At 50.4% G+C, this 24,041-nt stretch overlaps 1 protein-coding gene and 1 pseudogene across 3 annotated transcripts; both read left to right on the plus strand.

Moving 5' to 3' along the window:
- Positions 1-196: 196 nt before the first annotated feature.
- LOC309869098 (polycystin family receptor for egg jelly-like) lies at positions 197-10,258 on the plus strand. Of its 2 annotated transcripts, none has more exons than XM_082739626.1 (2): positions 197-301; positions 1,359-10,258. In XM_082739626.1, exon 2 carries the CDS (start codon positions 2,179-2,181, stop codon positions 9,310-9,312), a length of 7,134 nt encoding a protein of 2,377 aa, XP_082595752.1. In that variant the 5' UTR covers positions 197-301; positions 1,359-2,178; the 3' UTR covers positions 9,313-10,258. The 2 variants fall into 2 exon arrangements, with proteins under 2 accessions (XP_082595752.1, XP_082595753.1); XM_082739627.1 differs by lacking the exon at positions 197-301 and having other exon boundaries at positions 555-4,280; positions 6,789-10,258.
- Positions 10,259-13,338: 3,080 nt separating this feature from the next.
- LOC309868876 (polycystin family receptor for egg jelly pseudogene) lies at positions 13,339-21,172 on the plus strand (annotated as a pseudogene). Its single transcript has one exon. The product of its transcript is annotated as a polycystin family receptor for egg jelly pseudogene (transcript).
- Positions 21,173-24,041: the final 2,869 nt, after the last annotated feature.

Genomic DNA, 24,041 nt, shown 5'->3' on the forward strand with positions numbered 1-24,041 from the left:
TACGCCGCAGTGGGAGCGCCTACCCCTCCATCAGACACCTAGCCTGGGCCACAGGGCCCGAGGGCGCTCCACCCCTGCCAGGGGACTCCTCCCTGCTGGGGGCCCTGTTGGGGACTCAACTGTAGAGTCCCTTGGGAGGCAGGGGAACCCTAGAGCAGCTACCACTTTCAAGCTCTTCAGGGTGCCATCTTAAGCCTTGCCCGGCACACATGCCTGGAGGTCGTTTTTTGGAGTTAAATCAAACTGAATGGCGCTCACTACTAGAGCCTGTAGAAGAAAATCTGCTACATGATCCCATTAGGTAATGCTGATTAATATGCAACTAATATATGCTCAGGAACTGATTCCAATGTAAACGCAAAAGAAACCAGAGACGGGAGGAAAAACGGAATTCAGATCAATGGGTGCCTCCACCCGCAGTACTGAAGATTCTCTTTTCAAGGGTACTGTGAGGCCTTGCACTGCCCCCATAGTGCTGTCCCCTTACTTGTCTGTGAGTACCACGTGGGGGCGCTATTTTAATCTTTTCTGGTTATTTTTCTATCTTTTTGGATATCTAGATCTTTTATAATACTACCATTCCCCTCTGCCTACCGTCTGACTTCCTTGTTCTACCATGTCTGCAAAACTTCCCAGAGTTTTATGTGGTTGTCACCACCAGAACACTGAACTTGCACTTGTCAAGGACAGTAAAGGCCTTCCTACTCCAAACCCCGTGGTTGCCTTGGCCACCTCTAGCACCTCCTCTTCCAATCTTCATCTGCTCTGACCCAGCAGACCAAGCTGCTCCTTTGATGAAATCCCCCTTCCTTTGGCTTTCAAGACACCATACCCTCCTGCTTTCCCTCCCACCCCACTGCCTGTCTCTGTCTGCCTCACCACTAAGTACGGAAGCGGCCAGAGTCTGTCTGTCTTCTACATCTTGGCCTCCTCCCTATATGCCTCCTATGACCCCAATCTGAGTTTTCAGCCCTGACCTTTCCGGATGTCTTAGCTCAGACTGATAAAACAAAATACCACGGAGGGGAGCGGAGTGGGGGCAGTGTCTGAACAGCAAGGACTTATTTCTCACAGTTCTGGAGCCCCACGGCCAAGCTCAGGGTGTCAGCATGATCGCTTCTCAGTAAGGGCCATCTCCCTTCCTTGCAATGGCTGCCTTCTTCTGTCCTGACAATGGCCTATCCTTCGGGGTGGTGCACTCAGAGAGAGAGGATAAGAAAAGAAAACCCTATTACATGTTGCCTTCAGAAGACCACTTTACATATAAAGACATACATAAGCTGAAAAAGAAATGAATGAAAAAAAGATATGGCATGGAGACAGTAAGCATAAGAAGGCTATTTCATTTCATTTTCCAGGTTTATTCAGATACAATCAACATATCATCTGGCATTGAACATCAGGACTTCCAGAGATGATTACTAGGGGTAAACAGAAACATCTCATCATGAGACAAGGACCAATTCACATGGACGGAACACCAATGTGTATCCATCTAATAGAGCCTGAAAAGACATGAAGCAAAGATAGACAGAAAGAAAGGGTCAAAGACACAGTTTCCCAGTCAGCACAGGAGAGAGTAACAGCCTGTCTCCGCGAGTGATAGAAAAACTAGAGAAAACCCAGGGGAGACATAAAAGATGAAACACTCGGGTACCCACTCTCTTGATCTAGTTGATGTCTGTAGGACAACCTACTCAATGGCGGGAGACACACCTTGTTTTTAAGGGCACCAGGACGATACAGCAAGGTAGAACACACTACTGTATGGGCTCTCAAGCAAGTCTCACTCCATGCAAAGGCTCAAAATCAGATGGAATGTATTCTCTGACCACGATAGACTTAAGTTAGAAACCAGCATAATTGTAAGATTTCACACAAGCTCCAAATACTGGGAAATTAAATAAGCCACTTGAACTGATGGTTCATAACCCTATGAGGGGCAAGTAGAAATAGTTTAAACTGAATGATAACAAAACTAGGCAGGCATGCAGGAGGCAGTTAAGCAGTGTTTGGTGGGACATTTACAGCATTAAATGCTTCTAGAGAAATGAAAAAGATCTAAAGACAAGGATTTGGGGTTTCATCTTAAGAAAGCAGGAAAAGCAAATCAAGAAACCCCGACTCAGACCTCCCTAGGCTCTCAGGAAGATCTGTGGTTTTTGCCAGTGGAAGGGGATGCCAGCTAAGGTGGGGCCTTTCCAGGCTGTTGGGAGCCTGGGGCACCTTAATTCCAAGAGCACTCCTGCTTGGAGGCCTACAGGAGCAGGAAAGGGAGGGGGACCCCGGAAGCCCAACCCCATTCCATGCTCCAGGGTGGTGACCCGCAGCCCGCGCCCAGCCCCCAAGCCCGCGACCCCCGCCCCCCCCCTACTCCCCCACCCCCAACACCAAACGGTTAGCCAGATCCCGCGGCTACAGCTGCGGCTCCCAGGTTGCCCTTCAGGCAGCACCATGCGGCCTAGAACACTGCTTCTCCTCCTCCTGGGCCTGAGCCTGGGCCTGGGTCGCAGACGCCTCCCGCGGCCCACCTATCCTGGCAGAGCCCTGGCTGCCATCCCCGACTCCCGGGCGACCGCCACACCAGAGTCCGGACCCCACCCACCGGATCCCGCCTCGACCCGCCGCCCCTCGCCAGCCGCCGGGACTCGCGGCCCAGCCCTCGGAGCCAAGGCCGCGCTGCGCGCTTGGAGGGCCGCCCCGGGCCTCGGGGAGCCGGCCGGCAGCGCCCGCGTCCACCTGCGGCCCCGCGCGGCCCCTGGCGGCGGCGTGATCCTGGCCGGTGGCGGCCGCCTCTGCCTGCCCCGCGGCCCCGCGCGCGCGCTCTGTGTCCTGCTGCGCGTCCTGCTGCGCGCGCGCTTGGCCGCCGCGCCCGCGCTCGTGCACCTGCGGCTGTCTGCGCGCCGCGGCCGGCTGTCCCTGCTGTGGCGCACCGCGCTGCCCCGCGCGCCCGGGCGCCCGGAGTGGACCTTCTGGCTCGTGCCGCTGCGGCCCGCCGGCCCTCGGCGCCCCCGCCGTTCCACCTCCGACCTGCCGGCCGCCGGGCCTCGCCCCTCCGCGGGCTTCGTGGCCCAAACGCAGTGTCCCACGGATGGGCCCACGCCTGTTGTCCTGGAAGCTCTCAGCTCGGATGGGCCTCAAGCCATCCAGTCTTCCGTGTCCTGCCAGGTATCCCCAGACGCGCCGTGTGAGATCACCATGGTGAAGATCAACAGGGACAAAGATGGTGAACCCTTGGTGCTGACCAGGAAGATGGAGGCTACCCTCAGTGTATCCATTAAGCACAACTGCCCTAACACCACCTCAATTGTTCCAGAGTGGGACGTCTTTCCCGTGCGCTCCGGAAACATCCCGGACTGGAGTGCACCTTTGAAAACACGGGACACCAGACTTGGAATATCTCCACTACATTTGGAAATCCGCCCCAAAACCTTATCTTTCGGGTCGTATGCTTTCAGATTCACACTCAACATCTTTGATGCAAAAACAAAGATACTTAAGACAAAAGGTTCAGATTTCATCTATGTCAACATCACTAGAAGTAAACTATTGGCAGTTATTCCCGGCAATCCCGACTTCGTAATCCAATTCACAGACAGGCTGATTCTGCAAGGAAGGGCGTCCTCTGATGCAGATTCGGAAAACCCATCCGAGGGAATGCTTTTTTCTTGGTACTGTACCACTGATCCGAAAAACTACCAGGGACATAAAATCACAGTGATGAGCAACAGCGTCTGCTCCCCAAAGCAGACTGATCTGAACTGGAAGGAGGCCTCTGGCCCTGTCCTCACACTTCAGCCAAAAACACTGAAAGGTGGAGGTGTGTATTTTTTCAGAATGGTGATCCGCAAGGGTGATAGGAGAGGTCATATTGATAGAAAGGTACACGTGCTAAAGGGACCAGTCCCCACAGCAAACATCTCGTGTATTGAAAACTGTGATGCCGTTTTGGGTATTTCAGCCAGATTTTCTTTGTTTCTCAATTGCACAACTGGTTCAACAAGCCAGGATGCGTATAAATGGTCGATTCTGTCATCTCTAGGGGATGAGTTAAACTTTGACTGGGCAAAACACACCACAACAGGAAGGAATGGGGCTCATTTGTCTATAAAACCTTTTGCTTTGAAGGATTTTCCTGAAGCTAAGTTTTGGGCTTCTGTGCATTTAGCAACTTGGAGTGGGCATAACGTGGACTTAAAGCACCCATTTGTTATCAACCATGTCCCTGAAACCGGAGAGTGCAGCATTAATCCAGCTACAGGAGTTGCCTTTGTTACCAAGTTTGTCATCTGTTGCTCTAAATTTTTGGATAAGAACATCCCACTTACGTACAAAATGGTAGTCTCTGATTTGTATGGTTTGGGTCAGATCAGTTCTGTAAAAGAAAACACCTTGGGGGCCATCCTGTATTTGGGGAATGAGTCCACATCGCCCCCTTCATTTCTCCCCGTGGGTGTGTTGGCTAATCGTTATGCGATGAAGATATTTGTTCAGGTGTATGACTCTCTAGGAGCTTTTTCTCAGGTGACTTTGTATGCGACCGTACATGCCCCTACGGATAAAATCTCAGCAAAGGGCGTGCTCGATCGCTTAATCAATTTCACTATGGGACCAAATTCATCGCTATCTACTTTGCTTGACAGCCAGGACTTTCTACCTGCAGGCTACTTAATATATATAGCAGCTTCTGTTTTGAATAACATGAAACCTGAATTAAGTTTGGAAGCTGACAAAGCCAGACTCCGGGAATACCTTGTCAACCAGACTTTCATTCTTCCCAATAGCACTTTGGTGGAAATTAGCCAGGTAGTCATGAGTGTTACTGAGTTAACCCAGACGACCACTGGATTCACTCGAATGGCTCAGAAACTGGCCACAGTGAGGATTTGGTTAGCAAATCGAGCCCTACAACAGTCTCGACAGAATGATGCACAAGTTCACTCTGAACAAATAGAAACTGTGAGCACTGGGATATTAACAACTTTGTCTAATATCTTGAAACTGACTGTTAGCTATGAAGTGGTTGATGAGCCTTTCTATGTGTTGGAATCACTAGCAGACACAGTACTGGCGGGTAAAGTGCCAGGGAGCGAGACCACCGCAATGACGGCCTCCAGCCTTAACGTGTATGTCAGGAAAACTGAAACGTGGGATGTTACCGATATCTTCAGGAATGAGAAAAGCAGTCAACGTTATTTTCGTCCGACGCTAAATATGAACAATATTCCTAGTTTACCTGAAAACGCTCCAATTTCCACCATGTTTTGTGAGTTTGCAGATGATCCCTTTCCTTGGATGAATGATCAGGAAAGCTGTTCGGCAGAGGTGGTTGGATTCAGGATGACAGGAACCACACCTGACGGCGACGTGGTCGAGATCATGCCTGATGTAGCAGAAGTGTACATCGCCAGAAAAAACTTGAGCTTTGCAGCTTTTAACCTCACAGTGGGACCCGAGAGTGAGACCGAGGGAGCTGATGAGTCCTTGAAAAGGACGACAGGCGAGTTTAGGGTTGAGGTGGACAGCAGTGTAGTGAAGGAGTTGCTGGTCCACATTGTGACCGAAGTGACCGTGTTGTTCACGGTGTTGGTGTACGCTGGCAGTGAAATTACCCCCACTGCTCTGGTCGCCACCTTCCTTGTGCCCCATGACTTCCCTCCCATGACCAACCAGAGTGACCTGTTTGACTCAGCCTGTGCCGTTAGGGAGGCCCGCGTGGTTTGCCTTCCAGCGTCCCTGCTGCAAGTCATAGCTCAGCGAGGCGGCTCGCCTGAGTGCACCTTGGTCATAGCTCTGCAGGCACCTCGTTTTGTCCTGGCAGCCAATGATAAGCTCGTGAGAATCGCTCTTTTCAGCGCTCACTGCCTAGACATGTATGGGATCCAGAGCGATTGGAGAGAAGATACCTGTGTTCTCGGAGAGAGGACCACGTGGCGAAGAGTGCACTGCATCTGCCAAAGGACTAGGAGGGTCCGGCGGCAGCTGGATCTAATAAAACAAGCCAGCAGGCACCTGCAAATCCACTTTCTGAAGGCCAATGTGATTGTGCTCCCTAATGCTGTGGATCTAAGGTTGGAGGTCATCAAGAACGTTACCCACAACCCTGTGACGCTCTTCACCGTACTTTTCATTACGATGATGTACATAATCCTAGCTTTCTGGGCTTTGCTGATGGATGGGAGGGATCGGTATCTTCGGCTACAGGTGATAATTCTACTAGATAATGATCCTTATGATAAGGTGTGTTACCTCGTGACTATTTTTACAGGAAGCCGTTTTCGGGCAGGGACCAGGGCTGATGTCTTCATGCAACTTATGGGAACGGAAGGTGCCAGCGATGTGCATTGTCTGAGCCATCCGCATTTTACAACCCTCTACCGGGGAGGCATCAACACTTTTCTCCTAACCACGAAAAGGGACTTGGGGTATATCCATTCCATTCGTGTGTGGCACAACAATGAGGGCAAATCCCCCAGCTGGTATCTAAGCAGAGTCAAGGTAGAAAATCTGTTCAGCCGACACATCTGGCTGTTTCTATGCCGGGAATGGCTTTGTATTGACACCTCTTTGGACAGAACATTTCGTGTTACCGACCCAGACCAGCCTATCAACAGAAAGGACTATTTCCTGATAGAATCAGCTTACAGGATGGGGAGAGATCACACGTGGTTCTCCATTTTCTCCCACAATACTTCTGGGGCATTCAGCAGGCTGCAGAGACTGTCCTGCTGTTTGGCAATGCTGATGGCCTCCCTTCTGTGTAATATTATGTTCTTTAATCTCGACAGACGAGAAAATTTGGATTCAGGAGACGGGAGCTACGTCAGGTCAATGATGATAGGGCTGGAAAGTGTGTTAATTATGCAGCCTCTGAAAATATTGATCATTTTTCTCTTCACCTACTCCCAGAGGGAACCTCGTGTGACTCTAGAAAAGGTATCTCCCCAAAAGGCTTCTCCCATGGAGCTAGAGAATTTATACTGGGAGGAATTTCTGAGAAGATGGTATGCCCGTGAGTCTGGGGACTCACCCACCAAGGCGGCTTTGGAGCCTCCAATTGGGAAAAGGCCTAGTCTTCAAAAGACTGCCCAGGCGCTGTCTGTGACACGGCAGCAGCCTACGAAGATAGAGAGCAGGGACTCAAGCACCCAGGCCACAAACATTAATGCCAGTAACACAAACACAAATAATAATCAAAATGTTCCTTCCGGAGAGCCGCCATCCCATGCGGGTTCCACTCTGGAACTCAAGGAGAAGAACAGTTTCGTTCTGCCTTCGTGGTGCCTTCATATAGCGTGGCTGCTGGTTTTCGCCACGTCCATTATATCTTCGTTCTTCATCATATTTTATGGGCTGACCTATGGCTATGACAAGTCAATGGACTGGCTCTTCGCATCGTTTTGTTCATTCTGTCTGTCCATTTTTCTGGTGAAAACGTCTAGAATTCTACTTCTGTCAGGCTTCAGAACACGTAGGCCCAAGTACTGTAAAAACCTTTCATGGGAAAGTCAGTTCCGCTACACTGAGATCGAGTTAAAGAGCACACTGAGCCCAGAAGAAATGCAGAGGCAACACGAGCAGATCATGGAGCTCCGAAGATCGAGGATGTACCAGCCCCTCACCGAAGACGAAATCCTAATATTCAAGAGGAAGAGGGCAATTAAGAGAAGGGCTTTCCTGTTCCTGTGTTACGTTCTGACTCACTTCATCTTTCTAGCCCTCCTGTTGAGGCTCGTCGCCCTCCTGCGTCACACGGACAGCTTTTACTATAACCAGTTTGTTCGCGATCGGTTCTCTGTGGATCTCGGCTCGGTGACCAAGCTGGAGGACATCTACAGGTGGCTGAACAGCGTGCTGGTGCCCCTGGTCCACAACGACCCGAATCCAGCCTTTCTGCCCGACAGCTCCTCTAAAATCCTGGGGCTTCCACTGCTGAGGCAGGTGAGGGCAAGACCTGGCGATCAACTCTGCCTGCCTGCCAACTTTGCCCAAACCAGCATGGGAAGAGAAATCCATTGTCATCCCAGCTATGGCACTGACCCGGAAGACACCAGAAGCTACTCTGGCCTTTGGAACAAAGTTCTCAAGAGGCCTGAGGATAAGAATACCAATGGGTTTACTTACAAGCCTCCAGGGAAGATCTGGGGGTATGTCTCCCACGGACTCTTACACACCTATGGGTCGGGAGGCTATGCGTTCTATTTTTTCCCAGAGCAGCAGCCTTTTAATTCCACCGTGAGGCTCAGGGAACTCCAGAGCAGCGAGTGGCTTGATGAGAACACGTGGGCCGTGATTCTGGAGCTGACCACCTTCAACCCAGACGTCAGTCTGTTCTGTAGCATTTCTGTCATTTTTGAGGCGTCTCAGTTAGGAGTTGTGAACACGAGCCTATCCGTGCACTCCTTCTCGCTTGCTGATTTCGACAGGGAGACTTCGGCAGAAATCTACTTGTATGTGGCCATTCTCATTTTCTTTTTAGCCTATGTGGTCGATGAGGGTTATATCATCATGCAAGAAAGGGCCTCGTACGTGAAAAGTGTGTACAATCTGCTCAACTTTGCTCTAAAATGCATATTTACTGTGCTGATTGTGCTCTTCTTTAGGAAGCACTTCTTGGCCACTGGCATAATTCGCTTTTACTTGTCGCACCCTGAGGATTTCATTCCGTTTCATGCGGTTTCTCAAGTAGATCACGCCATGAGGATCATTTTGGGTTTCCTGTTAAATCTGACCATTTTGAAGACCCTCAGGTATTCCAGAATCTTCTATGACGTGCGCCTGGCTCAGAGGGCCATTCAAGCGGCCCTTCCCGGCATCTGCCACATGGCCCTGGTGGTGTCCGTGTACTTTTTTGTGTACATGGCATTTGGCTACCTGGTGTTTGGTCAACACGAGTGGAACTACAGTAACCTGATTCATGCTACGCAGACGATATTCTCCTATTGCGTTTCAGCCTTTCAGAACACCGAGTTCTCCAACAACAGGGTTCTGGGGGTCCTGTTCCTCTCATCCTTCATGCTGGTGATGATCTGCATATTGATCAACTTGTTTCAGGCCGTGATTTTGTCTGCCTATGAGGAAATGAAGCAGCCCGTGTATGAGGAACCATCAGACGAAGCGGAAGCAATGACCTATCTGTGTCGCAAGCTAAGAGCAATGTTTAGGTTTCTGACCTTCCAACCCAGGGACAAAGATGAACCAGAGTTCTTTGTCAACATGCTGTATGGGCAGCCAGAGAAGAACAGCCGGCGGTATCTGGGGCTGAAGACCAGAAACATCAAGGGGAAGAAAATGGTTTACCTTGTTGTGTGATGAGTGACAGGGTCAAGACCCACAGGCAAGACCCCCACCCCTGCCCCGGTGCTGGTTCTCTGGATGTAAGGAATGTTCAATGGCTCAGCAGTGCTCTCTTCTCGTGTCCTGCACAATGCACACCCCTACTACATTCAGAAGTGTCTCCCTCCACCTTTGGCCTCTACTCCTGAGTGGTGGGGTATAGGGCAGGTCTCCAGCATGGGGGCCAGGGCCGATGTCATTCTAGAGGGGAACTGGGTGTCCTTGGAGCCCACAGCAGTTTAGTGTAGTAGAGACCCAGAGTTGGGCAGAGAGCTCTAACGCGTCCCCACTCTACTTCCCTAGGGAGGAGCATTCGCTCCTGCGACTTCTCCTCCGTGCTGGGTGTCAGGAGTTTGTGGGTCCCTCAGTTACTTTGGGGAATCCCCTTGCAGAGCAGAGCTGGGAAACCCCTCTCAACCCTTGACTTCCCCTCCACACCAGACCTCTCACCATCCAGCTGGGCCAGGGCTGGAGGGCCAGTGTACCAACCTCAGGATCTCTCTTTCTGTTTACGAATTTAGGGATGGGACCTTTAGGTCAGGAGTCTGAGCTTCCCATCTACGTCTGATGGCTATTGCCAGTTAAATCTGTGAAATATAATACCATTTTTCTGACCATTAGACATGAATTTTGTTCAACAGCAAAAAGGCGTGTTTGTGTGTCTGTTTGTCGGGGGCAGTGGGCTCACACCGAAAGACAGTAAGTGTTCTCTATATTGACTGTAAGAATTTGTCCATCTAGGTCTTGGGCTCTGGGTAATTTACAGCGTGGTGGTTTACTGCAGAATAATAAAGAAAATGTGGTTTATTGTTTAAGAGCAATATGGCTCACAACTCTTAAAGAGTTCTGCTCAGAAGCATGTTCATTTATGTAGATGCCACTTTAAGCTTTATCGGAATTAAATGTGAGATTGCTCCTGTGAGACTTGCCGCGATTTCTGTGTGAGGGGTGTATGTACAGGTGGATCCTGCCTTCTCCAGGGAGAGCCAGTGAAGGGGGACAACCCAAGAAGCTGGGAGACAACTTTGTTCCAAGGCTTTGATATTCACTGGGTGCCCCTGTGGTCCTGAGCTGTGCTGGAATGGCTCACAGACACGCACATGTGCTTTCCATGCCACTCACACAAGAGTGCCTGAAGGTCAGATTTGGATTTTCTTTTCTTTTTTTAGGATATTATTGAGTTGAAAGAGAGAGAGAGAGAAAGGGCAGAGTGAGAAGCAGAATCCCGTTGAGCACGGAGCAGGAAGCAGGCCTAGATCCCAGGATGGATCATGACCTGAGTGGAAGACACAGGCTAACTGACTGAGCCACCCACATGCCCTTCTCTTTTTATCTGTAAATATGAGGTTTCTTTGGGAATCCTCTTTAAAAATACTTTGAGATATTGCTAATCCTTTGGATTGGTTTTCTTCTTATATTACCAATGGTAGGGAGCTCAAATTCAAAATTAACTTTATTTTCTGCCAAAGACCATGATTTGCTCTTTCAGTATTTCCCATAGTTCTTGTAGTCCTTGTCCTAACTTGTGTAGCCTGTCTTAGGGCTTGAACAGTATTCTAGAGACAAGGTCATGTATCTGAGTGGTTACCGGTCGTACATGAAAAGCTTCATCCAGATGGTCCATCTGTGGGCAGACACAGAAAATAAAGTCCGCAGTATATAAACGTGGCTGTGATCCAAGGAATGCTCTTGCTGGAAGCACCCAGAGGTCCTATCTGCTAGTAAGAAAATCTGAGTGTTTCCTGAGCTCCCCTCTGTCCATGACCCGGAACCGGTGTTATTCCCAGGATTACAAAAATGCCTCGTATCTTCCTTAATCCTCAATTGCCCAATGGAAGAAGGCCCAGCCCCAGGCCTTTCGGCTTCAGGGGCAGCACAGTGCTTGGTATACGTAGGGGCAGAGGGGTCTGGAGACGAGCGTGTTGGGGAGGCACAAGGGAAGAGCAGGTCTGACTGGGGCATGGGACCCTGCGGGCCAGAGGGTCCTCTGGAAGCTGGAGCAGGGCAGGCTCCGGAGGGCCGGGTCACTGGGGCTCAGGTCACCAAGGGCGCCATGGATCACAACACCATTGCTCTAAAGTGTCCATGGGGAAGGACAGGGCTCCTTTTGTACCTATCTCGTCTGTTCCTGGGGTGCACACAGACCCTGCTGCCTGTGGCGCTGGCCCAGGCCTGGGGACTCCTGTCCCAAAGTGTGTGTTGTGGGGTAGGGGGTTGCTGAGAGGGGACGGGAGTCAGCAGGCTAGGAGCATGATCTCCGAGTTCCTCTTCCTCATCTTCAGCTTCTCTGACCCATCAGGCCTCACTGTGTCTTTCCTGAATCCCCTCTTTCCTTGGCTTCCAGGACACCACACCCTCCTACTCTCCATCTTGACCCACTGCCTGTCTCTGTCTGCCTCTCCTCTAAGTACCAGAGACAACCAGAGTCTGTCTCCTTCTCCATCTGGGCCTCTACCCTACATGCCTCTGATGACCCAATATGAGTTTTCAGCCCTGACCTTTCCGGATGTCTTAGCTCAGACTGATAAAACAAATTACCTCCGGGGGAGGGGGGAGCGGAGTGGGGGCGGTGTCTGAACAGCAAGGAATTATTTCTCACAGCTCTGGAGCCCCACGGCCAAGCTCAGGGTGTCAGCATGATCGCTTCTCAGTAAGGGCCATCTCCCTTCCTTGCAATGGCTGCCTTCTTCTGTCCTGACAATGGCCTGTCCTTCGGGGTGGTGCACTCAGAGAGAGAGGATAAGAAAAGAAAACCCTATTACATGTTGCCTTCAGAAGACCACTTTACATATAAAGACATACATAAGCTGAAAAAGAAATGAATGAAAAAAAGATATGGCATGGAGACAGTAAGCATAAGAAGGCTAGTGTGGCTATTTCATTTCATTTTCCAGGTTTATTCAGATACAATCAACATATCATCTGGCATTGAACATCACATGAAACGGACTTCCAAACAGAGATGATTACTGAGATAAAGAGAAACATCTCATCATGAGACAAGGACCAATTCACATGGACGGAACACCAATGTGTATCCATCTAATAGAGCCTGAAAAGACATGAAGCAAAGATGGACAGAAAGAAAGGGTCAAAGACACAGTTTCCCAGTCAGCACAGGAGAGAGTAACAGCCTGTCTCAGCGAGTGATAGAAAAACTAGAGAAAACCCAGGGGAGACATAAAAGATGAAACACTCGGGTACCCACTCTCTTGATCTAGTTGATGTCTGGAGGACAACCCACCCAATGATGGGAGACACACCTTGTTTTAAAGGGCACCAGGACGATACAGCAAGGTAGAACACACTACTGTATGGGCTCTCAAGCAAGTCTCAGTCCATGCAAAGGCACACCAATCAGATGGAATGTATTCTCTGACCACAACTGACTTAAGTTAGAAACCAGCATAACTAAGATTTCACACAAACTCCAAATACTGGGAAATTAAATAAGCCACTTGAACTGATGGTTCATAACCCTATGAAGGGCAAGTAGAAATAGTTTAAACTGAATGATAACAAAACTAGGCAAGCATGCAGGAGGCAGTTAAGCAGTGTTTGGTGGGACATTTGCAGCATTAAATGCTTCTAGAGAAATGAAGACGATCTAAAGCCAAGGATTAGGCGTTTCATCCTAAGAAAGTAGGAAAAGCAAATCAAGAAAACCATAGTCACAATCAAATCAGAAATCAGAAAACCTGGGCTCTCAGGGAGGTCACAGCACTGTGGTTTTTTGCCAGGGGAAGGGGATGCCAGCTAAGGGGAGTACTTTCCCGGCTGTTAGGAGCCTTGGCCCCCTTAATTCCATGAGCAGTGCTGCTTGGAGGCCTATCTTGGCAGGCAGGGGGAGGGGACACCGGAAGCCCACCCCATTCCTTGCTCCAGGGTCATGACCCATGGCCCGCGCCACCCCCACCCACCCCAGGCCACGAGGCCCCTGTGGCGGTTAGACAGACCCCACCCTTGAGTTAGCGGCTCCCAGGTACCCAGGCAGGCAGCGCTATGCGGCCCAGAACCCTGCTTCTCCTTCTCCTACTCTTGGGCCTGGGCCAGGGCCTGGCCCTGAGTCAAGGCTTCCTTCCACGGCCCACGTCTCCTGGCAGGGACCTGGCTGCCATCCCCGACTCCCAGGCGACCGCCACACCAGAGTCCGGACCCTGCCGCCCAGATGCAGCCTCGGCCCACGGCCCCCCGCCAGCCGTCCGGACTCGCGGCCCAGCCCTCGGAGCCGCGGCCGCGCTGCGCGCTTGGAGGGCCGCCCCGGGCCTCGGGGAGCCGGCCGGCAGCGCCCGCGTCCACCTGCGGCCCCGCGCGGCCCCTGGCGGCGGCGTGATCCTGGCCGGTGGCGGCCACCTCTGCCTGCCCCGCGGCCCCGCGCGCGCGCTCTGTGTCCTGCTGCGCGTCCTGCTGCGCGCGCGCTTGGCCGCCGCGCCCGCGCTCGTGCACCTGCGGCTGTCTGCGCGCCGCGGCCGGCTGTCCCTGCTGTGGCGCACCGCGCTGCCCCGCGCGCCCGGGCGCCCGGAGTGGACCTTCTGGCTCGTGCCGCTGCGGCCCGCCGGCCCTCGGCGCCCCCGCCGTTCCACCTCCGACCTGCCGGCCGCCGGGCCTCGCCCCTCCGCGGGCTTCGTGGCCCAAACGCAGTGTCCCACGGATGGGCCCACGCCTGTTGTCCTGGAAGCTCTCAGCTCGGATGGGCCTCAAGCCATCCAGTCTTCCGTGTCCTGCCAGGTATCCCCAGACGCGCCGTGTGAGATCACCATGGTGAAGATCAACAGGAACAAAGATGGTGAACCCTTGGTGCTGACCAGGAAGATGGAGGCTACCCTCAATGCCACCTACAAGTACAACTGTGCATACTCCACCTTAGTTGTTTCGTACTGGCAGGTGTTTTCCGTCCACTCGGTAAATGAACTGCCCCAGTGGTACAGACCATTGGACATACCAATCGCGAAATCAGGGAGGGTACCAACATTTCTACATATCCCTCCAAAATCTTTAACTTGGGGGGTGTATGTGATGAGATTCGTAGTCGACCTCTATGCGAATCGAAATTGGCCTCAGGCCTCGGCCTCAGATTTCATGTATGTCAGCATCGTTAGAAGTGACCTAGAAGCAGTTATTCCTGGGGGTCCCAACAGAACAATCAAATTCACAGATCAGTTGGTTCTGGATGGAACGGGGTCGTCGGATCCAGATTCGGACAACCCTTCGCAGGGACTCCGTTTTTCTTGGTACTGTACCACGGATCCAAAAAACTACCAGGGACATAAAATCACAGTGATGAGCAACAGCGTCTGCACCCCACAGCAGACTAATCTGAACTGGAAGGAGGCCTCTGACCCTGTCCTCACACTTCAGCCAGGAACACTGAAAGGTGGAGGTGTGTATTTCATCAGAATGGTGATCCGCAAGGGTGATAGGAGAGCCCATGTTGATAGAAAGGTACACGTGCTCAAAGGACCAGCCCCCGCAGCATACATCTCGTGTATTGAAAATTGTGATGCCGTTTTGGGTATTTCAGCCAGACTTTCTTTGTTTCTCAATTGCACAACTGGTTCAACAAGCCAGGATGCATATAAATGGTCGATTCTGTCATCTCTAGGGGATGAGTTAAACTTTGACTGGGCAAAACACACCACAACAGGAAGGAATGGGGCTCATTTGTCTATAAAACCTTTTGCTTTGAAGGATTTTCCTGAAGCTAAGTTTTGGGCTTCTGTGCATCTAGCAAGTTGGAGTGGGCATAATGTGGACTTGAAGCACCCGTTTGTTATTAACTATGTCCCTGAAACCGGAGAGTGCAGCATTAATCCAGCTACAGGAGTTGCCTTTATTACCAGGTTTGTCATCCGGTGCGATAATTTTAAGGATAAGCACATCCCACTTACATACAAAATGGTAGTCTCTGATTTGTATGGTTTTGGTCAGATCAGTTCTGTGAAAGAGAACACCTTGGGGGCCATCCTGTATTTGGGGAATGAGTCCACATCGCCCCCTTCATTTCTCCCCGTGGGTGTGTTGGCTAATCGTTATGCGATGAAGATATTTGTTCAGGTGTATGACTCTCTAGGAGCTTTTTCTCAGGTGACCTTGTATGCAACCGTACATGCCCCTACGGATAAAATCTCAGCGAAGGGCGTGCTCGATCGCTTATTCAATTTCACCATGGGACCAAATTCATCGCTATCTACTTTGCTTGACAGCCAGGAATTTCTACCTGCAGGCTATTTAATATATATAACAGCCTCTGTTTTGAATAACATGAAACCTGAATTAAGTTTGGAAGCTGACAAAGCCAGACTCCGGGAATACCTTGTCAACCAGACTTTCATTCTTCCCAATAGCACTTTGGTGGAAATTAGCCAGGTAGTCATGAGTGTTACTAAATTAACACAGACATCCGCCGGATTCACTCGATTGGCTCAGAAACTGGCCACAGTGAGGATTTGGTTAGCAAATCGAGCCCTACAACAGTCTCGACAGAATGATGCACACGTTCACTCTGAAGAAGTAGAAATTGTGAGCACTGGGATTTTAACAACTTTGTCTAATATCTTGAAACTGACTGTTAGCTATGAAGTGGTTGATGAGCCTTTCTATGTGTTGGAATCACTAGCAGACACAATACTGGAGGGTAAAGTGCCAGGGAATGAGACCACCGCAATGACGGCCTCCAGCCTTAACGTGTATGTCAGGAAAACTGAAAGGTGGGATGTTACCGATATCTTCAGGAATGAGAAAAGCAGTCGCAATTATTTTCATCCGACGCTAAATGTGAACAATTTTCCTAGTTTATCTGAAAACGCTCCAATTTCCACCATGTTTTGTGAGTTTGCAGATGATCCCTTTCCTTGGATGAATGATCAGGAAAGCTGTTCGGCAGAGGTGGTTGGATTCAGGATGACAGGAACCACACCTGACGGCGACGTGGTCGAGATCATGCCTGATGTAGCAGAAGTGTACATCGCCAGAAAAAACTTGAGCTTTGCAGCTTTTAACCTCACAGTGGGACCCGAGAGTGAGACCGAGGGAGCTGATGAGTCCTTGAAAAGGACGACAGGCGAGTTTAGGGTTGAGGTGGACAGCAGTGTAGTGAAGGAGTTGCTGGTCCACATTGTGACCGAAGTGACCGTGTTGTTCACGGTGTTGGTGTACGCTGGCAGTGAAATTACCCCCACTGCTCTGGTCGCCACCTTCCTTGTGCCCCATGACATCCCTCCCATGACCAACCAGAGTGACCTGTTTGACTCAGCCTGTGCCGTTAGGGAGGCCCGCGTGGTTTGCCTTCCAGCGTCCCTGCTGCAAGTCATAGCTCAGCGAGGCGGCTCGCCCGAGTGCACCTTGGTCATAGCTCTGCAGGCACCTCGTTTTGTCCTGGCAGCCAATGATAAGCTCGTGAGGATCGCTCTTTTCAGCGCTCACTGCCTAGACATGTATGGGATCCAGAGCGATTGGAGAGAAGATACCTGTGTTCTCGGAGAGAGGACCACGTGGCGAAGAGTGCACTGCATCTGCCAAAGGACTAGGAGGGTCCGGCGGCAGCTGGATCTAATAAAACAAGCCAGCAGGCACTTCCAAACCCACTTTTTGACGACCAACGTGATTGTGGTCCCTAATGCTGTAGATCTTCGGTTGGAGGTCATCATTAGTGTTACCCGCAACTATGTGACACTCGTCACTGTACTTTTCATTATGCTGATGTACATAATCCTAGCTTTTTGGGCTTTGCTGAGAGATGAAACAGATCAGTATCTTCGGCTACATGTGATAATTCTACTAGATAATGATCCATATGATAAGGTGTGTTACCTCGTGACTGTTTTTACGGGAGGCCGTTGTCGGGCCGGGACCAAGGCCAATGTCTTCATGCAACTTATGGGAACGGAAGGTGCCAGCGATGTGCATTGTCTGAGCCATCCGCATTTTACAACCCTCTACCGGGGAGGCATCAACACTTTTCTCCTAACCACGAAAAGGGACTTGGGGGACATCCACTCCATTCGTGTGTGGCACAACAATGAGGGCAAATCCCCCAGCTGGTATCTAAGCAGAGTCAAGGTAGAAAATCTGTTCAGCCGACACATCTGGCTGTTTCTATGCCGGGAATGGCTTTGTATTGACACCTCTTTGGACAGAACATTTCGTGTTACCGACCCAGACCAGCCTATCAACAGAAAGGACTATTTCCTGATAGAATCAGCTTACAGGATGGGGAGAGATCACCTGTGGTTCTCCATTTTCTCCACTATCATTGATAGCCCATTCAATCGGCTGCAGAGACTGTCCTGCTGTTTGGCAATGCTGATGGCCTCCCTTCTGTGTAATATTATGTTCTTTAATCTCGACAGAGCAGACGAAATGGCGTCAGGAGACGGGAGCTACGTCAGGTCAATGATGATAGGCCTGGAAAGTGTGTTAATTACACTCCCTCTGCAAATGTTGATCATTTTTCTCTTCACCTACTCCCAGAGGGAACCTCGTGTGACTCTAGAAACGGTATCTCCCCGGAGTGATTCCTTGGAGCAAGAACATGTACACTGGGAGGAATTTCTGAAAAAGTGGCACGTTGAGGAAAGTGCTCATGCACCTACCAAGGAGGCTTCGGAGCCTCCAACTGGGAAAAGACCTAGAGCTCCGAAGGCTGCCAAGGCGCTCACTACGATAGGGCGCCAGCAAAAGAAAGGACAGAGCACGGTCACACGCACGCAGGCACAAAATAAAAATGCCAGTAACGCAAACACAAATAACAATCAGTTTGTTGCTTCTACAGAGCCTTCTTCCCAAGCAGGTCCTGTCGAACTCAAGGAGAAGAGCAGGGTCGTTCTGCCTCCATGTTGCCTCTATGTAGCGTGGTTCTTGGTTTTCGTCACAGCCAGTATATCTTCATTCTTCATCATATTTTATGGACTGAATTATAGCTATGGAGAGTCAATGGACTGGCTCTTTGCTTCGTTTTGTTCATTCTGTCTGTCTGTTTTGCTGGTGCAGCCATGCAAAATTATACTCTTGTCAGGCTTCAGAGCTGGTAGGCCCAAGTATTGTAAAAACCTTTCATGGACAAGCAAGTACCGCTATATTGAGATCGAGCTTCAGGGCGCGATGAACCGAAAAGAAAGGAAAAGGCGACACCAGCAGATCTTGGAGCTCCGAAGATCGAGGATGTACCAGCCCCTCACCGAAGACGAAATCCTAATATTCAAGAGGAAGAAGGCGATTAAGAGAAGGGCTTTCCTGTTCCTGTGTTACGTTCTGACTCACTTCATCTTTCTAGCCCTCCTGTTGAGGCTCGTCGCCCTCCTGCATCACACGGACAGCTTTTACTATAACCAGTTTGTTCGCGATCGGTTCTCTGTGGATCTCGGCTCGGTGACCAAGCTGGAGGACATCTACAGGTGGCTGAACAGCGTGCTGGTGCCCCAGGTCCACAACGACCCGAATCCAGCCTTTCTGCCCGACAGCTCCTCTAAAATCCTGGGGCTTCCACTGCTGAGGCAGGTGAGGGCAAGACCTGGCGATCAACTCTGCCTGCCTGCCAACTTTGCCCAAACCAGCATGGGAAGAGAAATCCATTGTCATCCCAGCTATGGCACTGACCCGGAAGACACCAGAAGCTACTCTGGCCTTTGGAACAAAGTTCTCAAGAGGCCTGAGGATAAGAATACCAATGGGTTTACTTACAAGCCTCCAGGGAAGATCTGGGGGTATGTCTCCCACGGACTCTTACACACCTATGGGTCGGGAGGCTATGCGTTCTATTTTTTCCCAGAGCAGCAGCCTTTTAATTCCACCGTGAGGCTCAGGGAACTCCAGAGCAGCGAGTGGCTTGATGAGAACACGTGGGCCGTGATTCTGGAGCTGACCACCTTCAACCCAGACGTCAGTCTGTTCTGTAGCATTTCTGTCATTTTTGAGGCGTCTCAGTTAGGAGTTGTGAACACGAGCCTATCCGTGCACTCCTTCTCGCTTGCTGATTTCGACAGGGAGACTTCGGCAGAAATCTACTTGTATGTGGCCATTCTCATTTTCTTTTTAGCCTATGTGGTCGATGAGGGTTATATCATCATGCAAGAAAGGGCCTCGTACGTGAGAAGTGTGTACAATCTGCTCAACTTTGCTCTAAAATGCATATTTACTGTGCTGATTGTGCTCTTCTTTAGGAAGCACTTCTTGGCCACTGGCATAATTCGCTTTTACTTGTCGCACCCTGAGGATTTCATTCCGTTTCATGCGGTTTCTCAAGTAGATCACGCCATGAGGATCATTTTGGGTTTCCTGTTAATTCTGACCATTTTGAAGACCCTCAGGTATTCCAGAATCTTCTATGATGTGCGCCTGGCTCAGAGGGCCATTCAAGCGGCCCTTCCCGGCATCTGCCACATGGCCCTGGTGGTGTCCGTGTACTTTTTTGTGTACATGGCATTTGGCTACCTGGTGTTTGGTCAACACGAGTGGAACTACAGTAACCTGATTCATGCTACGCAGACGATATTCTCCTATTGCGTTTCAGCCTTTCAGAACACCGAGTTCTCCAACAACAGGGTTCTGGGGGTCCTGTTCCTCTCATCCTTCATGCTGGTGATGATCTGCATATTGATCAACTTGTTTCAGGCCGTGATTTTGTCTGCCTATGAGGAAATGAAGCAGCCCGTGTATGAGGAACCATCAGACGAAGCGGAAGCAATGACCTATCTGTGTCGCAAGCTAAGAGCAATGTTTAGGTTTCTGACCTTCCAACCCAGGGACAAAGATGAACCAGAGTTCTTTGTCAACATGCTGTATGGGCAGCCAGAGAAGAACAGCCGGCGGTATCTGGGGCTGAAGACCAGAAACATCAAGGGGAAGAAAATGGTTTACCTTGTTGTGTGATGAGTGACAGGGTCAAGACCCACAGGCAAGAGACCCCCACCCCTGCCCCGGTGCTGGTTCTCTGGATGTAAGGAATGTTCAATGGCTCAGCAGTGCTCTCTTCTCGTGTCCTGCACAATGCACACCCCTACTACATTCAGAAGTGTCTCCCTCCACCTTTGGCCTCTACTCCTGAGTGCTGGGGTGTAGGGCAGGTCTCCAGCATGGGGGCCAGGGCCGATGTCATTCTAGAGGGGAACTGGGTGTCCTTGGAGCCCACAGCAGTTTAGAGTAGTAGAGACCCAGAGTTGGGGGAGAGAGAGGTATAGGGTCCGAACCCTACCCCTCTAGTGTAGAGCATTCTCTTGCTGCGACTGTGTTCCCGGGGCTGGGGAGCCAAGAGTTTGTTGGTCTCATAGTCCCTCTGGGGGTTCCCTTTGCAGACCAGGCCTGGGATACCCCACCCAACACCCATCCTCCCCATCACACCGGCCCCCCACACCCCGGACCATTTAGCTTGGCCAGATCTAGAGGGACCTTGTGCAGAGATCACGATCTGTTTTCCAGCTTTTGAATTTAGGGAGTGGACCTGAAGCTCAGGAGTCTGAGCTTGCCATCTACGCCTGAGGGCTACTGCCAGTTAAATCTGTGAAATGTAATATTTTCTGGCCATTAGACATGAATTTTGTTCAACAACAAAAAGGTGTGTGTGTGTGTTTGTGTGTGTGTGTGTGTCTGTCTGTGGGGCAGTGGGCTCACACCGAAAGATAGTAAGTGTTCTCTATATTGATTGTAAGAATTTGTCCATCTAGGTCTTGGGCTCTGGGTAATTTACAGCGTGGTGGTTTACTGCAGAATAATAAAGAAAATGTGGTTTATTGTATAAGAGCAATATGGCTCACAACTCTTAGAGTTCTGCTCAGAAGCATGTTCATTTATGTAGATGCCACTTTAAGCTTTATCGGAATTAAATGTGAGATTGCTCCTGTGAGACTTGCCGTGATTTCAGCGTGAGGGGTGTATGTACAGGTGGATCCTGCCTTCTCCAGGGAGAGCCAGTGAAGGGGGACAACCCAAGAAGCTGGGGGCCAACTATGTTTCAAGGCTTTGATATTCACTGGGTGCCCCTGTGGTCCTGAGCTGTGCTGGAATGGCTCACAGACACGCACATGTGCTTTCCATGCCACTCACACAAAAGTGCCTGAAGGTCAGATTTGGATTTTCTTTTCTTTTTTTAGGATATTATTGAGTTGAAAGAGAGAGAGAGAGAAAGGGCAGAGGGAGAAGTAGAATCCACTCTGAGCACGGAGCAGGAAGCAGGCCTAGATCCCAGGATGGATCATGACCTGAGTGGAAGACACAGGCTAACTGACTGAGCCACCCACATGTCCTTTTCTTTTTATCTGTGAATATGATGTTTCTTTGGGAATCCTCTTTAAAAATACTTTGAGATATTGCTAATCCTTTGGATTGGTTTTCTTCTTCTATTACCAATGGTAGGGAGCTCAAATTCAAAATTAACTTTATTTTCTGCCAAAGACCATGATTTGCTCTTTCAGTATTTCCCATAGTTCTTGTAGTCCTTGTCCTAACTTGTGTAGCCTGTCTTAGGGCTTGAACAGTATTCTAGAGACAAGGTCATGTATCTGAGTGGTTACCGGTCGTACATGAAAAGCTTCATCCAGATGGTCCATCTGTGGGCAGACACAGAAAATAAAGTCCGCAGTATATAAACGTGGCTGTGATCCAAGGTTTGCTCTTGCTGGAAGCACCCAGAGGTCCTATCTGCTAGTTAGAAAATCAGAGTGTTTCCTCAGCTCCCCTCTGTCCATGACCCGGAACCGGTGTTATTCCCAGGATTACAAAAATGCCTTGTATCTTCCTTAATCCTCAATTGCCCAAAGGAAGAAGGCCCAGCCCCAGGCCTTTTGGCTTCAGGAGCAGCACAGTGCTTGGCATACATAGGGGTCGTGGGTACTCGAGAGGGGCACGTTGGCGAGCCAGGAGGGAAGAGGGTGTCTCAGACTAGGGCATGTGTCCCCGCGGGTGAGAGGGTCTTCTGGAAGCTGGAGCAGGGCAGGCTCCGGAGGGCCGGGTCACTGGGGCTCAGATCACCAAGGGCGCCATGGATCACAACACCATTGCTTTAAAGTGTCCATGGGGAAGGACGGGGCTCCTCTCAACCTATCTCATCTGTTGCCTGGGGTACGCACAGACATTCCTGCCTTTGGCACTGGCCCAGACCTGGGGACTCCTGTGCCATAGTTTGTGTTGTGGGGGTGGTGAGAGGGGACAGGGAGTCAGCAGGCTGGGCTTTTCCTCATCATCAGCTGTTCTGACCCATCAGGCCACACTGTGTCTTTCCTGAATCCTCTCTTTCCTTGGCTTCCAGGACACCACACCCTGCTACTCTCCATCTTGACCCACTGCCTATCTCTGTCCACCTTACCCCTAAGGACAGGAGGCGGCCAGAGTCTGTCTCCTTCTCCATCTGGGCCTCTACCCTACATGCCTCTGATGACCCAATATGGGTTTTCAGCCCCGACATTTCCGGTTGTCTTAGCTCAGACTGATAAAACGAAATACCTCCGGGGGCGGGGGGGAGCGGAGTGGGGGCAGTGTCTGAACAGCAAGGATTTATTTCTCACAGCTCTGGAACCCCACGGCCAAGCTCAGGGTGTCAGCATGATCGCTTCTCAGTAAGGGCCATCTCCCTTCCTTGCAATGGCTGCCTTCTTGTGACCTGACAATGTCCTATCCTTCGAAATGGTGCGCCAGAGAGAGGGGATAAGAAAAAAAAGAAAACCTTATTACAGGGCACCTGGGTGGCTCACTGGGTTAAAGCCTCTGGCTTTGACTCAGCTCATGATCACATAATCCTGGGATCGAGCCCCAAATCGGGCTCTCTGCTCAGCCGGGAGCCTGCTTCCCCCTCTCTCTCTCTGTCTGCTCTCTGCCTACACATGATCTCTGTCTGTCAAATAAATAAATAAATAAATAACCTTAAAAAAAAAAACCCGTATTACATGTTGCCTCAAGAGATCACTTTAAGGGAGGCCTGGGTGGCTCAGTTGTTTGGACGACTGCCTTCGGCTCAGGTCATGATCCCGGAGTTCCGGGATCGAGTCCCGCATCGGGCTCCCAGCTGCATGGGGAGTCTGCTTCTCCCTCTGACCTTCTCCTTGCTCATGCTCTCTCTCACTGTCTCTCTCTCTCAAATAAATAAATATCTTAAAAAATATTAAAAAAAAGATCATTTTAAGTATAAAGACGTACACAAACTGAAAAGGAAATGAATGAAAGAAAGATATGGCATGGAGACAGTAAGCATAAGAAGGCTAGTGTGGCTATTTCATTTCATTTTCCAGGTTTATTCAGATACAATCAACATCTGGCATTCGAACATCAGCTGAAACAGATTTCCAAACAGAGATGATTACTGAGATAAAGAGAAACATCTCATCATGAGATAAGGACCAATTCACATGGACGGAACACCAATGTGTATCCATCTAATAGAGCCTGAAAAGACATGAAGCAAAGATGGACAGAAAGAAAGGGTCAAAGGGGCGCCTGGGTGGCTCAGTGGGTTGAGCCGCTGCCTTCGGCTCGGGTCATGATCTCAGGGTCCTGGGATCGAGTCCCGCATCGGGCTCTCTGCTCAGCGGGGAGCCTGCTTCCTCCTCTCTCTGCCTGCCTCTCTGCCTACTTGAGATCTCTCCCTGTCAAATAAATAAATAAAACCTTAAAAAAAAAAAAAAAGAAAAGAAAGGGTCAAAGACACAGTTTCCCAGTCAGCACAGGAGAGAGTAACGGCCTCTCTCAGCGAGTGATAGAAAAACTAGAGAAAACCCAGGGAA

Source organism: Mustela nivalis (assembly GCF_964662115.1).
Source record: "Mustela nivalis genome assembly, chromosome: 7".
Taxonomy (NCBI): Eukaryota; Metazoa; Chordata; class Mammalia; order Carnivora; family Mustelidae; genus Mustela; species Mustela nivalis.

Coding starts and splice junctions, on each gene's coding strand:
- LOC309869098 (XM_082739626.1), top strand. CDS start 2,179: ATGCCAGCTAAGGTGGGGCCTTTCCAGGCTGTTGGGAGCCTGGGGCAC.